General features: G+C 39.2%; 1 protein-coding gene across 16 annotated transcripts in view; it reads right to left on the minus strand.

The window, feature by feature from the left end:
* Positions 1-13,494, minus strand: part of CORIN (corin, serine peptidase) — a 264,257-nt gene that overhangs the window by 212,627 nt on the left and 38,136 nt on the right. For all 16 annotated transcript variants that reach the window (XR_012434810.1, XR_012434811.1, XR_012434809.1 and 13 more), the window contains exon 2: positions 3,535-3,679. Coding sequence is in view for 11 of the 16 variants with exons in the window: in XM_045392336.3 (XP_045248271.2) it covers positions 3,535-3,679 (145 nt within the window). In the remaining 5 variants the exon portion in view is untranslated. The remainder of the gene's footprint in view (positions 1-3,534; positions 3,680-13,494) is intronic.

Genomic DNA, 13,494 nt, shown 5'->3' on the forward strand with positions numbered 1-13,494 from the left:
GAACCACAAAAGACCCAGTGTAGCCAAAGCTATCCTATGCAAAAAGAATGAAACTGGGGGAATCACATTTCCTGACTTCAAATAATACTACAGAGCTATAGTCACCAAAACAGCATGATACTGGCATACAAACAGACACACAGACTGATGGAACAGAATAGAGAACCCAGAAACAAATTCACACACCTATAGAGACCTCATTTTCTATAAAGATGCCAAGAACACACAGTGGGGAAAGGACAGTCTCTTTAATAAATTGTGCTTAAAAAACTGGATATCCACATGCAGAAGAACAAAACTAGACCCCTATCTCTCACTATATTCAAAAATCAAATCGAAATGGATTAAAGACTTAAATATAAGACTTCAAACTATGAAAGTGCTAAAAGAAAACATTGGGGAAACTCTTCAGGACATTGGTCTGAGCAAAAATTTCTTGAGTCATACCACACAAGCACAGGCAACCAAAGCAAAAATGAATAGCTGGGATCACATCAAGTTAAAAAGCTCCTGCACAGCAAAGGAAATAATCAACAAAGTGAAGAGACAACACACATAATGGAAGAAAATATTTTCAAACTACCCACCTGATGAGAGATTCATAATCAAAATTTACAAGGAGCTCAAACGACTTTATTTTAAAAAGTCGAATAATCTAACTTAAAAATGGGCAAAAGATTTGAACAGACATTTCGCAAAATAAGGCATACAAACGGCAAACAGGCATATGAAAAGGGGCTCAATATTACTGACCATCAGAGAAATGCAAATCAAAACTACAATGAGATATCGCCTCACCTCAGTTAAAATGGTTCATATCCAAAAGACAGGCAATAATAACAAATGCTGGTGAGGATACGGAGAAAAGGGAACCCTCGTACACTGTTGATGGGAATGTAAATTAGTACAACCCCTATAAAGAACAGTTTGGAGGTTCCTCAAATAAACTAGAATTGAGCTACCATAGAATCCAGCAATTCCACTGCTGGGTATATGCCCAAAAGAAAGGAAATCTGTGCATCAAAGAGACATCTGCATTCCCATGTTTTTTGCAGCACTGATCACACTGGTCAATATTTGGAAGCAATCTAAATGTCCATCAACAGATGATTGGCTAAAGAAAATATGGTGCGTATATACAATGGAGTACTATGCAGCCATAACAAGGATGAGATACTGTCATTTTGCCACAAAATGAATGGAACTGCAGGTTATTATGTTAAGTGAAATAAGTCAGAGAAAGACAAACTTCAAATGTTCTCACTTATTTTAGGAGCTAAAAATCAAAATAGTTGAACCCAAGGAGACAGAGAATAGATGGATGGTTATCAGAGGCTGAGGCTGTGAAGGATAGTAGGGGGTGGGGAGAGGAGTGGGGGTTGTTAATGGGTACAAAAAATATATATAGTTAGAAAGAATTAATAAGACATCATTTGATTGCACAACAGGTTGACTATAGTAAATAGAAATTTAATTGTACATTTAAAAACAATAGAGTATAACTGGATTATAAAAATATAATAGATTTTTGGGAGGCTGAGATGGGCGGATCACGAGGTCAGGAGATTGAGACCATCCTGGCTAACACAGTGAAACCCTCTCTCTACTACAAATACAAAAAAATAGCCAGGCGTGGTAGCGGGCGCCTGTGGTCCCAGCTACACAGGAGGCTGAGGCAGGAGAATGGCATGCACCCAGGAGGCAGAGCTTGCAGTGAGCCGAGATTGTGCCACTGCACTCCAGCCTGGACAACAGAGCAACACTCCATCTGAAAAAAAAAAAATAATAATAATAGAATATAATTGGATTGTAAAAAAAATAGAGTATAATTGATTTGTAAACTAGATTATAATTGGATTATTGTCACATTAAAGTATAAATGCTTGAGGGGATGGAGAGCCCATTTGTCATGATGTGGTTATTGCTTATTACATGCCTGTAGGAAATTATATAACATACCTCATAAATATACACACCCACTATGTACCCACAAACAGTTTTTTAAAAAAACCTGGTTACCCAAACCAGAAATCCAGGAGTCAGCCTTGACTCCTCTCTCCCTCATACCAAACTCCAGTTTTGATTTATATTGATTTTAATGCATCCAACACCTTATTTCAAACCCTTATCACCTTTCACTTAGACCAGAGTCAGAGCCCCAAACTGGTCTCCCTGCCTTCATTTCTTTCTGCCTTCAGTACTCTGTAGTATATCCAGTTCTATTGCCTTTTGCAAATGCAAAATAATCAGAGTTCTCCTTTCTTGGAAAGATCCTCCAGTGGTAATCCACCACCCATAGCAGTGTTTTGTAATCATTTTTATAGCAGATTAACGTTATTTTCAAACAAATATCATATAAAAGCCTAATATCTATAAATAGATATGAGCTGTATTTTACTGTGATTAACTTACTTTGTAAGATCTAAGTGTGTAAGTTCTATAAACCAGTAAGAAAATAATAAGGAGGTTTGGCAAAATTTAAAAATTCAAAATCAATGGCAATGCAATTAGATCAGCATCGTCTTGATATTTATTTCTCTATTTTATTTGATTGCACATATTTTTAAAAATCCTGATTCATATCATTAGGTAGCTACCAGTGATAATAGTTTATTGCTTTTTCCAAAAAGTTGACCTTTCAAACTTAAAGTATCATTCATTTAGAAAAAGATAGCAAGATGCAAATATTAATGAGTTAAACTGTCAGCACACATTACTTGGTTTCTGGTTTTTACCTGGTTAAAAATGTGGTATGTAATATGTAGTTTGAGTGTGTATTTAAGATCTGGTTTTTTTTTTAACGAAAGTCAAAGCAAACATTTGTGCAATCCTTAAGTCTCCTCCTTAGAACCTTGTTACCATGGAATAGAGTTTGAAAACCAGTGATCTAAATGCTAAACCCCAAATCCTTTAGTATTTAGTATGAAAATGTAAGATCCTGTTTCATTTGAACTTTATCAGTCTAGCTGCATTTCCCACCACTGCCAAATTTTCGCCCAGGTTTCTAAATCTATGTTCATCTTTCAAGGGGTTATAGTTTTGTACTAGTTATTTTCTCTGCCAAATGTGACTCCGGAACTACTGTCTTCTAATCCAAATTTCTATTAACTTAATTTCAAAGTTAAAACATTAACTCTCCATGATGTTTTCTTTGAATGTGCCCATAGGATTTTGTGTACACTTCTATCTTAAACATGTGTTGCCTTGTGTGATAATCATCACTTCCTCTCAACTGTGAGCTCCTAAGAAAGGACTAATTTAACCATCCTGGAGTTCTCAGGAACTTTCAAAGTGCCTGCAACCTAATAATCATTCCTTAAATGTTTTACATTCATAAACTCATTCATTAATATTAATAATAACCAGTAGAGTGGTTACAGTAGCTGAAACTGCAGATTTGCATAACGTTGTGAACAGATAATCCTCTCATTGACTGACACTTTAGGTTAAATAAGTACTAAGTAGAAATCACTCTTCTAAATCATGCTAATTTTCACTTTAACTTCATTTTTCTTTAATAATGGCCTCACCCACCAACATAGGAAAGCAGGATCACCAGCAAGAGAACGAGAGCACAGATACATGGAATCAGGACCAGCAATAGGAACCGGAGGGGGTTAGCAGTCGCCAGCTTCTGAGAGCAGCCATTGCCCATGTTATTGTCATCAGCTCTCAAGACCTAAAGTAAAAGAGGAAAATGCAACATGGTTTTAGTTTTACAATACAAGGTATGAAATTTTAGGTTACAGCTATCCATTTAAAACAGCAGCATTCCAAAAAGATTTTACTGTTTGTGCTTTAGGGTATGAAATGAGCTTAGTCACCAAATCATGTCAATAAATGAACAGATAACTGTACATCTACATTCAGGGAAGAGCAAACTATGTATTTCTGAAACATTTTTCAGAAGTATTTGGGCTTTTAACAATATCCCATTTTGCTTTTTTAAAACATATTTGTCAATTTGGTATAATTCCAAAGGGCTATGAATTACCATGGCAAAACTTTACCCTGGACCAAAGCTACAACAGAATTGAAGACTGCCTAATACAGTGATACAAAATTGGTAAGTAGGTGTAGACAGAATATTATCCAGACTTCATTCTTTTTTGTCTCATTAGTCTAAACCAAATGTGAATGAATCTGGATAAAATAAGTATTTGGTCATTAATAATTCAGCCAGGCTTGCTATTACTGATCATGCATTTAGTGACAAGTTGAAATATAAGGAGGAGCCTGCCCTGATTGCCAATTAAACGCTAACAACTCTGAGGACATCCTCAGCTGTCCATGCTGCCCCTGCAGCCCATCCCTTGTGAGAGGATGTCAAAGTGCAAAAATGATGGTTCAGATAAAGTTCTTGTCTTCAAATGCTTCAAATTTTGCTTAGCTCAATCTCTTGCCAGAAATGATATCTGGAAATTCATTTATTACAAATGGCTAGCTTCAAGCAGTGACTTCAAAAAAACATCTGAGATGGTACTAAAAGGGCTTTGAATCACTACAAGAAACTCTCTGGGTCTCCTTAATGAAGACATTTCTCACGACTCTCTCTTGGACTTCTAACTCTGCATTTTCTCCTCTGACAGTTTCAGAACTTGAACTCTAACCTCTGTGTAACTATCTCCTGAATCTCTCTTGCATCCTAAACTCCTTTCAGAGTTACACTACATACTTCTAATGCCTGGTGGGTAGTAGCCCCTCTTCTTAACAAGTCCAAAACTAAGACGAACCTTCTCTCTCTCTCTATCTGCAAACTAGTTCTTCTACTGACTTTCATATTTGTATTTACAGAAATTCCTCCATTCCAATATGGAGAGTGGAGTCCAAAGACTCCCCATTTCATCATCCCCCTATGCCATACATCACCAGGTTTTGTTGGTTCTTCCTCTGTAATAAATACCAAACTTTTTTTTTAAAAATGAATGACCTTTGAGAAAGAGCCTTATAATAATCAAGAAGTTGTTCTAACAGAATGGTCCTGTAATATTCTCAGGACTTCCTGACCAGTATTTGATTATTTCCCATGGATGCAAAGACAATTTTGATGGGTTCTTCTGAATTGCAAGGCTTATGTGATTCCCATTTCTGCTTTATTCCCTCTATCTGGGAATATAGGTTCACTAACCCATATTGCAAGCAATGTTCACTACATAATATGATGACAGCTTCTGTAATTTTAAGAATTCTCCATGAGAGACATTATTTGAAATAACTTATGTTGTTAACTTGAGAAGAGCTTCATTTCCTAGGTTAATGTCTTACTGATCCATTTCCTCTGTACCTGAATTAAGCTACCAGCCAATGTGTTATCATTTACAGTTAATTTACAATTGATCTTCAAGAAGACATAGCACTGGTGCAATATAATATGAGATCTGCAATAGCACATTGATTACAATACCAGCATTGGATAGGCAGTGCCCTTTCAGGCTTATATACAACACTTGTCTACAAAAAAAAAAGTCAATCAATAAACAGAAGTGTGGGACTATAGGCCAACAAAGTTAGTGGCAGAAACAAGTTGATACTTGTTTATTTTACTTAGTTACTGAACACCTACTAATTATAATAATAATGATGGATATGACAATGACTTCAAATCACTGTCTCTCAAAAGCTCACAGTCTTGTAGGAGAGATGATATGTACATGAATAATATAACTATATTGCAAGATAGCAAATGATAAGCACCATGACTCTTACAGCTAAAGTGACATAAGAATTCAAAAGATAGAAATATAATTTGCTGGAAGATCACATAAGATATTGTAGAGAGAACAACCCTGAATCAGCCATAATCCTGAGAAAAGTACCCCTGAAAAAGTCTGTTACGAGTTAAAAAAAATGTTGCAAAGTGTATACAGAGAGGTAAGAAATTATGAAATATATTTAACTTCTACAACAATGAAGAAGCTTCCTCGCTAAGGTGATCACAGAAGCATTATAGGGACAACCTTGGGTGACGAATTCACAATGGCTCATTGCCATCTGGACTGCTGGAGCCAGATACATCTCATTTAGCATTTATAAGTAAAGAGTCAGCGGAGAAAACGCTAGAGGCCCATTTTAATAACTCATCTAAGTATATATCAAGTACTGGACCTCCAAAAATGATACTCATGATTAGACCAAATATTTTCTTCAGTGACAAGATAATTGATTTTTTTGTTTGATTTTTGAGATGGAGTCTCATTCTGTCACCCAGGCTGAAGTGCGGTGGCACAAACTTGGCTCACTGCAACCTCTGCCTCCCAGGTTCATGCAATTCTCCTGCCTCAGCCTCCTGAGTAGCTGGGATTACAGGCGCACACCACCACACCTGGCTAATTTTTTGTGTATTTTTAGTAGAGACAGGGTTTCACTATGTTAACCAGACTGATCTCGATCTCCTAACCTCGTGATCTGCCCGCCTCAGCCTCCCAAAGTCCTGGGATTACAGGCGTGAGCCACCGTGCCCGGCCAGAGAATTGATTGCTTTTTTCAAAGGGAGAGGAGGAAGAAATACACAGGAGAAATTCAATACTTCAGCACTTTCTTCTTGAATAACTTGCATAACTTTCCTCTTGCACTCATGGCCACTTAGGACTGTTGCAAATGCTACATTATGCACAGGCCCTTCAAGGTTCCTCTGAACACAAGGCAACTCTCAGACTTCACTGTTGAGTAAATGCCAGGTGAAATAAACAACCAGAATCATCCTTAAGCTTTGTTTCCATGGACTCTAAACAATCCTTTCTCCAAATGGCATCCCTCTTCCACAAGCACCTTCCTCAGCCTTGAAATCAAGCTGAGCACAGGCACAGCATTCCATGGCAAGGGTAGGGAACAACGCATCTGATTGGACCTGCACATATTTGTAAAGCATGTCATTCTTATGTGTTTTTTGCTGTTGTTGTTTTTATTTTTGGTTTTGGTTTTGGGGTTTTTGTGTGTGTGTGTGTGTGTGTGTTTTGTTTTGTTTTGAGACAGGGTCTCACTCTGTCACTCAGGCTGGAGTGCAGTGGCACAATCTTGGCTCACTGCAACCTCTGCCTCCTGGGCTCAAGAGATTCTCCTGCCTCAGTCTCCTGAGTGACTGGGACAACAAATGCGCACCATCCATCGCACCCAGCTAATTTTTTTGTAGATTCAGGATTTCACCATGTTCCTCTGACTGATCTCAAACTTCTGGGCTCAAGTGATCCACCCACCTCAGCCTTCCAAATGTTCTTATGTTTTACTAATGTTGTTAATGAAATCTCATTTCTTGTATCTTAAGAACTACATTTATTTTAAAAGCATAATGTACACTGGCACAATGTACCATTTTACCACAATTGTATGCCATCTTGGTATCATTTGAGGGGTCAAAATTTCAGATAGCCATCAAGCACTTTCTTCCTTTGGCTTCTCTTTCTCCTGCCTCTCTGGTCATTCCTTCTATTTTTGAAGGCTCAATTCTCACATTCACTCGCTCCCCAGGCAATGTCATCCACACGTTTATCTTCAATTAGTAGCAATCCATAGGTGACTTGCATCTTTAAATAACAACCATAGATCTTTCCTCTGATCTCCAGACCATTATATGCAACTGACCACTTGACATCTCCTCATTGGAGGTTGTAAAAGTAACTCAAACTCAACAAGTCTGGAACCAAATAAACAATTTTCATCCCCATATCTGGTATTATTCCAGGGTTGGCAATCTGAAAAAAGGTAATTGCACAACTATCATGTGTCAGGTATTGTTTGGGCACTTGGGATATATTAATATGCAAAACGAAACTCTGTAGTCTAATAGATGCTACATTATAGTAAAAATAAACATGTCTCACCTGAAATACTGCAAACACCTCTTCATATCTGGTTTACCTATATTTATCCATGCACTCCCTAACGTGCTCTCCACACTATAGCCAGAGTAAGAGAGAGGCTGTATTATCTTTGCATGATGAGAAAAGACAATGTGAAAAATGACCCCAAAGCTGAACTAATTCAAGATTGCAGAGCCTGGAACCAGAGCTGATCATGAGAGCCATGCTCTCAGAGGTTCTGGGGAGGGCTTTGGATTTACATAGGGTATACAAGGTTTTGAGTCCATTTTATCAAGTTTGCAAAGGTCAACGAGATCATAGTTGACATTTCAAGTACATAAGTCTTTACCCTTTTTTTTCACCTTCAGGCAGCATTTGATTTTGTCAACACATGGTGCATTCTTGAGGGCACATCCACAGCTGCAAACAGAGAATATTTGAGAGCTTGTGTGGAGGTTCTAGTTGGGGAGTGTACCTACTTGAATACCCCTGACCAAAGATGGGTCCTCATCTATCAGGGATGGTCGCCCTCTTTGACAGAGCACACAGCTTCAGGGAAGATGCACATGGAGCAGTGAGGGGGGAAGGGGACACCTGCCTAGCCAGGCAGATCAGCCAATTCAACCCTGGTGATCAATGGGGTGACAGATGTCACAGCCAGATTTCCCTTTCATCCAGCAGACATTATTTGAATCTTCTGTCTGAGGGGTTGACAGGAGCTACATTCCTGTCAACCCCTCAGACAGAAGAATTATTCCTGAGGCCAGAGCCGGCGCTTACCAAAGAGCCAATGAACCAGATATACCTGACTAGGGGTTTTAGGTGGGTTTGTCCAGATAATTCTTGAAGGTGGGAATAGCTGCCAACAACCAGGTTACTCTAAAGCAGGAATTCAGCCCAGAAGAAACCAAGTGAGAATTCTTTCCTTTTCTTTCTTTTTTTTTTCTTTTGAGATGGAGTCTTGTTCTGTTGCCCAGGCTGGAGTGCAGTGGGCATCTCGGTTCACTACAAGCTCCACCTCCCAGGTTCATGCCATTCTCCTGCCTCAGCCTCCCAAGTAGCTGGGATTACAGGCATCCACCACCACACCCGGCTAATTTTTTTGTATTTTTAGTAGAGATGGGTTTCACCACGTTAGCCAGGATGGTCTTGATCTCCTGACCTCGTAATCCACCCGCCTCAGCCTCCCAAAGTGCTGGGATTACAGGCTTGAACCACTGTGCCCAGCCAAGAATTATTTTCTAATTGGTTGGATTATCTTTTGTGATAAATTTTACATCTTAAATATATAGAACAGGTATCAGAAAACTAATCCATGGACCAAACTCAGCACACCGAATATTTTTGTACATACAGTTTTGTTGGATACAGCCATGTTCATTTGTTTATATTCTGTCTATACTGCTCTCCTGCTACTACAACAACATTGAGTATTTGCAACAGAAATCATATGGTACTTAAAGCCTGAAATCTTTACTATCTGGTCCTTTATAGAAAAAGTAGGTGAGCCACTGATGTAGTGTATCAGTGTATATCTGCATATATGTGTATTTTTAAATTTGTATGTTTAATTTGATAATCAAACTAAAATATAAATTCTTTTAAGAAAATTGTATCTTAATCTCTTCATTGGGGCTTTAAACAAAATATGATATAATTGTACTGGGGGTAAATTGGCAGACAAACAAACTGATTGTTGTTGTAGTACAAAGTTACTCCACAAAAGGTTGAAAGATAAAAATAATCTTCAGGGGGGGTGCGACCAAGATGGCCGAATAGGAACAGCTTCAGCTTTCAGTTCCCAGTGTAAGTGACACAGAAGATGGGTGATTTCTGCATTTTCAACTGAGGTACCGGGTTTCTCTCACTGGGTGGTGTCAGACAGTTGGCACTGGTCCATGGGTGCAGCCCGACCAGTGAGAGCTGAAGCAGGGCGAGGCATCGCCTCACCTGGAAAGTACAAGGGGGAAGAGAATTCCTTTTCCTAGCCAAAGGAAATTGAGACACACAACACCTGGAAAATTGGGTAACTCTGACCCTAATACTGTGCTTTACCAAGGGTCTTAGCAAATGGCACACCAGGAGATTATATCCCACACCTGGCCCAGAGAGTCCCAGGCCCATAGAGCCTCCCTCATTGCTAGCACAGCAGTCTGAGATCTAACTACAAGGCAGCAGTGAGGCTGGGGGAGGGGTGACCACCATTGCTGAGGCTTAAGTAGGTAAACAAAGCCTCTGGGAAGCTCGAATTGGGTGGAGCCCACTACAGCTCAAGGAGGATGGCCTGCCTCTGTAGACTCCTCCTCTGGGGACAGGGCATAGCTAAACAAAAAGAGGCAGAAACCTCGGCAGAGGTAAATGTCCCTGTCTGACAGCTTTGAAGAGAGCAGTGGATCTCCCAGCACAGAGGTTGAGATCTGAGAACAGACAGACTGCCTGCTGAAGTGGGTCCCTGACCCCTGAGTAGCCTAACTGGGAGACAACCCCCACTAGGAGCAGACCAACACCTCACACCTCACATGGTGGGGTACACCCCTGAGACGAAGCTTCCAGAGCAAGAATCAGACAGCAACACTTGCTGTTCAGCAATATTCTATCTTCTGCAGCCTCGGCTGCTGACACTCAGGCAAACAGGGTCTGGAGTGGACCTCAAGCAAACTCCAACAGACCTACGGCTGAGGGTCCTGACTCTTAGAAGGAAAACTAAGAAAGAGAAAGGACACCCACACCAAAACCCCATCAGTACGTCACCATCATCAAAGACCAAAGGCAGATAAAGCCACAAAGATGGGGAAAAAGCAGTGCAGAAAAGCTGGAAATTCAAAAAATCAGAGAGAATCTACCCCTCCAAAGGAATGCAGCTCATCGCCAGCAATGGAACAAAGCTGGATGGAGAATGACTTTGACGAGTTGAGAGAAGAAAGCTTCAGTTGATCAAACGTCTCAGAGCTAAAGGAGGAACTATGTACCCAGTGCAAAGAAACTAAAAACCTTGAAAAAAGAATGGATGAATGGATAACTAGAATAATTAAGGCAGAGAAGACCTTAAAAGAGCTGATAGAGATGAAAACCATAACACAAGAACTATGTGACAAATGCACAAGCTTCAGTAATCGACTCGATCAACTGGAAGAAAGAGTATCAGTGATTGAAGATCAAATGAATGAAATAAAATGAGAAGAGAAATGTGGAGAAAAAAGAGTAAAAGGAAATGAACAAAGTCTCCAAGAGATATGGGATTATATGAAACGACCAAATCTACGTCTGATTGGTGTGCCTGAAAGTGACGGGGAAAATGGAACCAAGTTGGAAAACACTCTGCAGGATATCATCCAGGAGAACTTCCCCAACCTAGTAAGGCAGGCCAACATTCAAATTCAGGAAATACAGAGAATGCCACAAAGATACTCCTCGAGAAGAGCAACTCTAAGACACATAATTGTCAGATTCACCAAAGTTGAAATGAAGGAAAAAATGTTAAGGGCAGCCAGAGAGAAAGGTCAGGTTACACACAAAGGGAAGCCCATCAGACTAACAGCAGATCTCATGGCAGAAACTCTCCATGCCAGAAGAGATTGGGGGCCAATATTCAACATTCTTAAAGAAAAGAATTTTCAACCCAGAATTTCATATCCAGCCAAACTAAGTTTCATAAGTGAAGGAGAAATAAAATCCATTACAGACAAGCAAATGCTTAGAGATTTTGTCACCACCAGGCCTGCCCTACAAGAGATCCTGAAGGAAGCACAAAACATGGAAAGGAACAACAGGTACCAGCCATTGCAAAAACATGTCAAAATGTAAAGTCTATCGATGTCAGGAATAAACTGCATCAACTAGCGAGCAAAATAACCAGCTAATATCATAATGACAGGATCAAGTTCACACATAACAATATTAACCTTAAATGTAAATGGCCTAAATGTTCCAATTAAAAGACACAGACTGGCAAATTGGATAAAGAGTCAAGACCCATCAGTTTGCTATATTCAGGAGACCCATCTCACATGCAGAGACACACATAGGCTCAAAATAAAGGGATGGAGGAAGATCTCCCAAGCAAATGGAAAACAAAAAAAAGCAGGGGTTGCAATCCTAGTCTCTGATAAAACAGACTTTAAACCATCAAAGATCAAAAGAGACAAAGAAGGCCATTACATAATGGTAAAGGGATCAATTCAACAGGAAGAGCTAACTATCCTAAATATATATGCACCCAATACAGGAGCACCCAGATTCACAAAGCAAGTCCTTAGAGACTTACAAAGACACTTAGACTCCCATACAAAAATAATGGGAGACTTTAACACCCCACTGTCAACATTAGACAGATCAACGAGACAGAAAGTTAACAAGGATATCCAGGAATTGAACTCAACTCTGCACCAAGTGGACCTAATAGACATCTACAGAACTCTCTACCCCAAATCAACAGAATATACATTCTTCTCAGCACCACATCGCACTTATTCCAAAATTGACCACATAGTTGGAAGTAAAGCACTCCTCAGCAAATGTACAAGAACAGAAATTATAACAAACTGTCTCTCAGACCACAGTGCAATCAAACTAGAACTCAGGACTAAGAAACTCAATCAAAATTGCTCAACTACATGGAAACTGAACAACCTGCTCCTGAACGACTACTGGGTACATAATGAAATGGAGACAGAAATAAAGATGTTCTTTGAAACCAATGAGAACAAAGATACAACATACCAGAATCTCTGGGACACATTTAAAGCAGTGTGTAGAGGGAAATTTATAGCACTAAATGCCCACAAGAGAAAGCAGGAAAGATCTAAAATTGACACCCTAACATCACAATTAAAAGAACCAGTGAAGCAAGAGCAAACACATTCAAAAGCTAGCAGAAGGCAAGAATTAACTAAGATCAGAGCAGAACTAAAGGAGATAGAGACACAAAAAAACCCTCCAAAAAATCAATGAATACAGAAGCTGTTTTTTTTAAAAGATCAACAAAATTGATAGATCACTAGCAAGACTAATAAAGAAGAAAAGAGAGAAGAATCAAATAGACACAATAAAAAATGATAAAGGGGATATCACCACCGACCCCACAGAAATACAAACTACCATCAGAGAATACTATAAACACCTCTACGCAAATAAACTAGAAAATCTAGAAGAAATGGATAATTTCCTGGACAATTATAGTCTCCCAAGACTAAACTAGGAAGAAATTGAATCCCTGAATAGATCAATAGCAGGCTCTGAAATTGAGGCAATAATTAATAGCCTACCAACCAAAAAAAGTCCAGGACCAGACGGAATCACAGCCGAATTCTACTAGAGGTACAAGGAGGAGTTGGTACCATTCCTTCTGAAACTATTCCAATCAATAGAAAAAGAGGGAATCCTCCCTAACTCATTTTACGAGGCCAACATCATTCTGATACCAAAGCCTGACAGAGAGACAACAAAAAAAGAGAATTTTAGACCAATATCCTTGATGAATATTGATGCAAAAATCCTCAACAAAATACTGGCAAGCCGAGCCCAGCAGCACATCCAAAAGCTTATCCACCATGATCAAGTGGGCTTCATCCCTGGGATGCAAGGCTGGTTCAACATATGCAAATCAATAAACATAATACAGCATATAAACTGAACCAAAGAGAAAAACCACATGATTATCTCAATAGATGCAGAAAAGACCTTTGACAAAATTCAACAG

The sequence above is a fragment of the Macaca fascicularis genome, chromosome 5, assembly GCF_037993035.2.
Source record: "Macaca fascicularis isolate 582-1 chromosome 5, T2T-MFA8v1.1".
In the NCBI taxonomy this organism is placed as follows: Eukaryota; Metazoa; Chordata; class Mammalia; order Primates; family Cercopithecidae; genus Macaca; species Macaca fascicularis.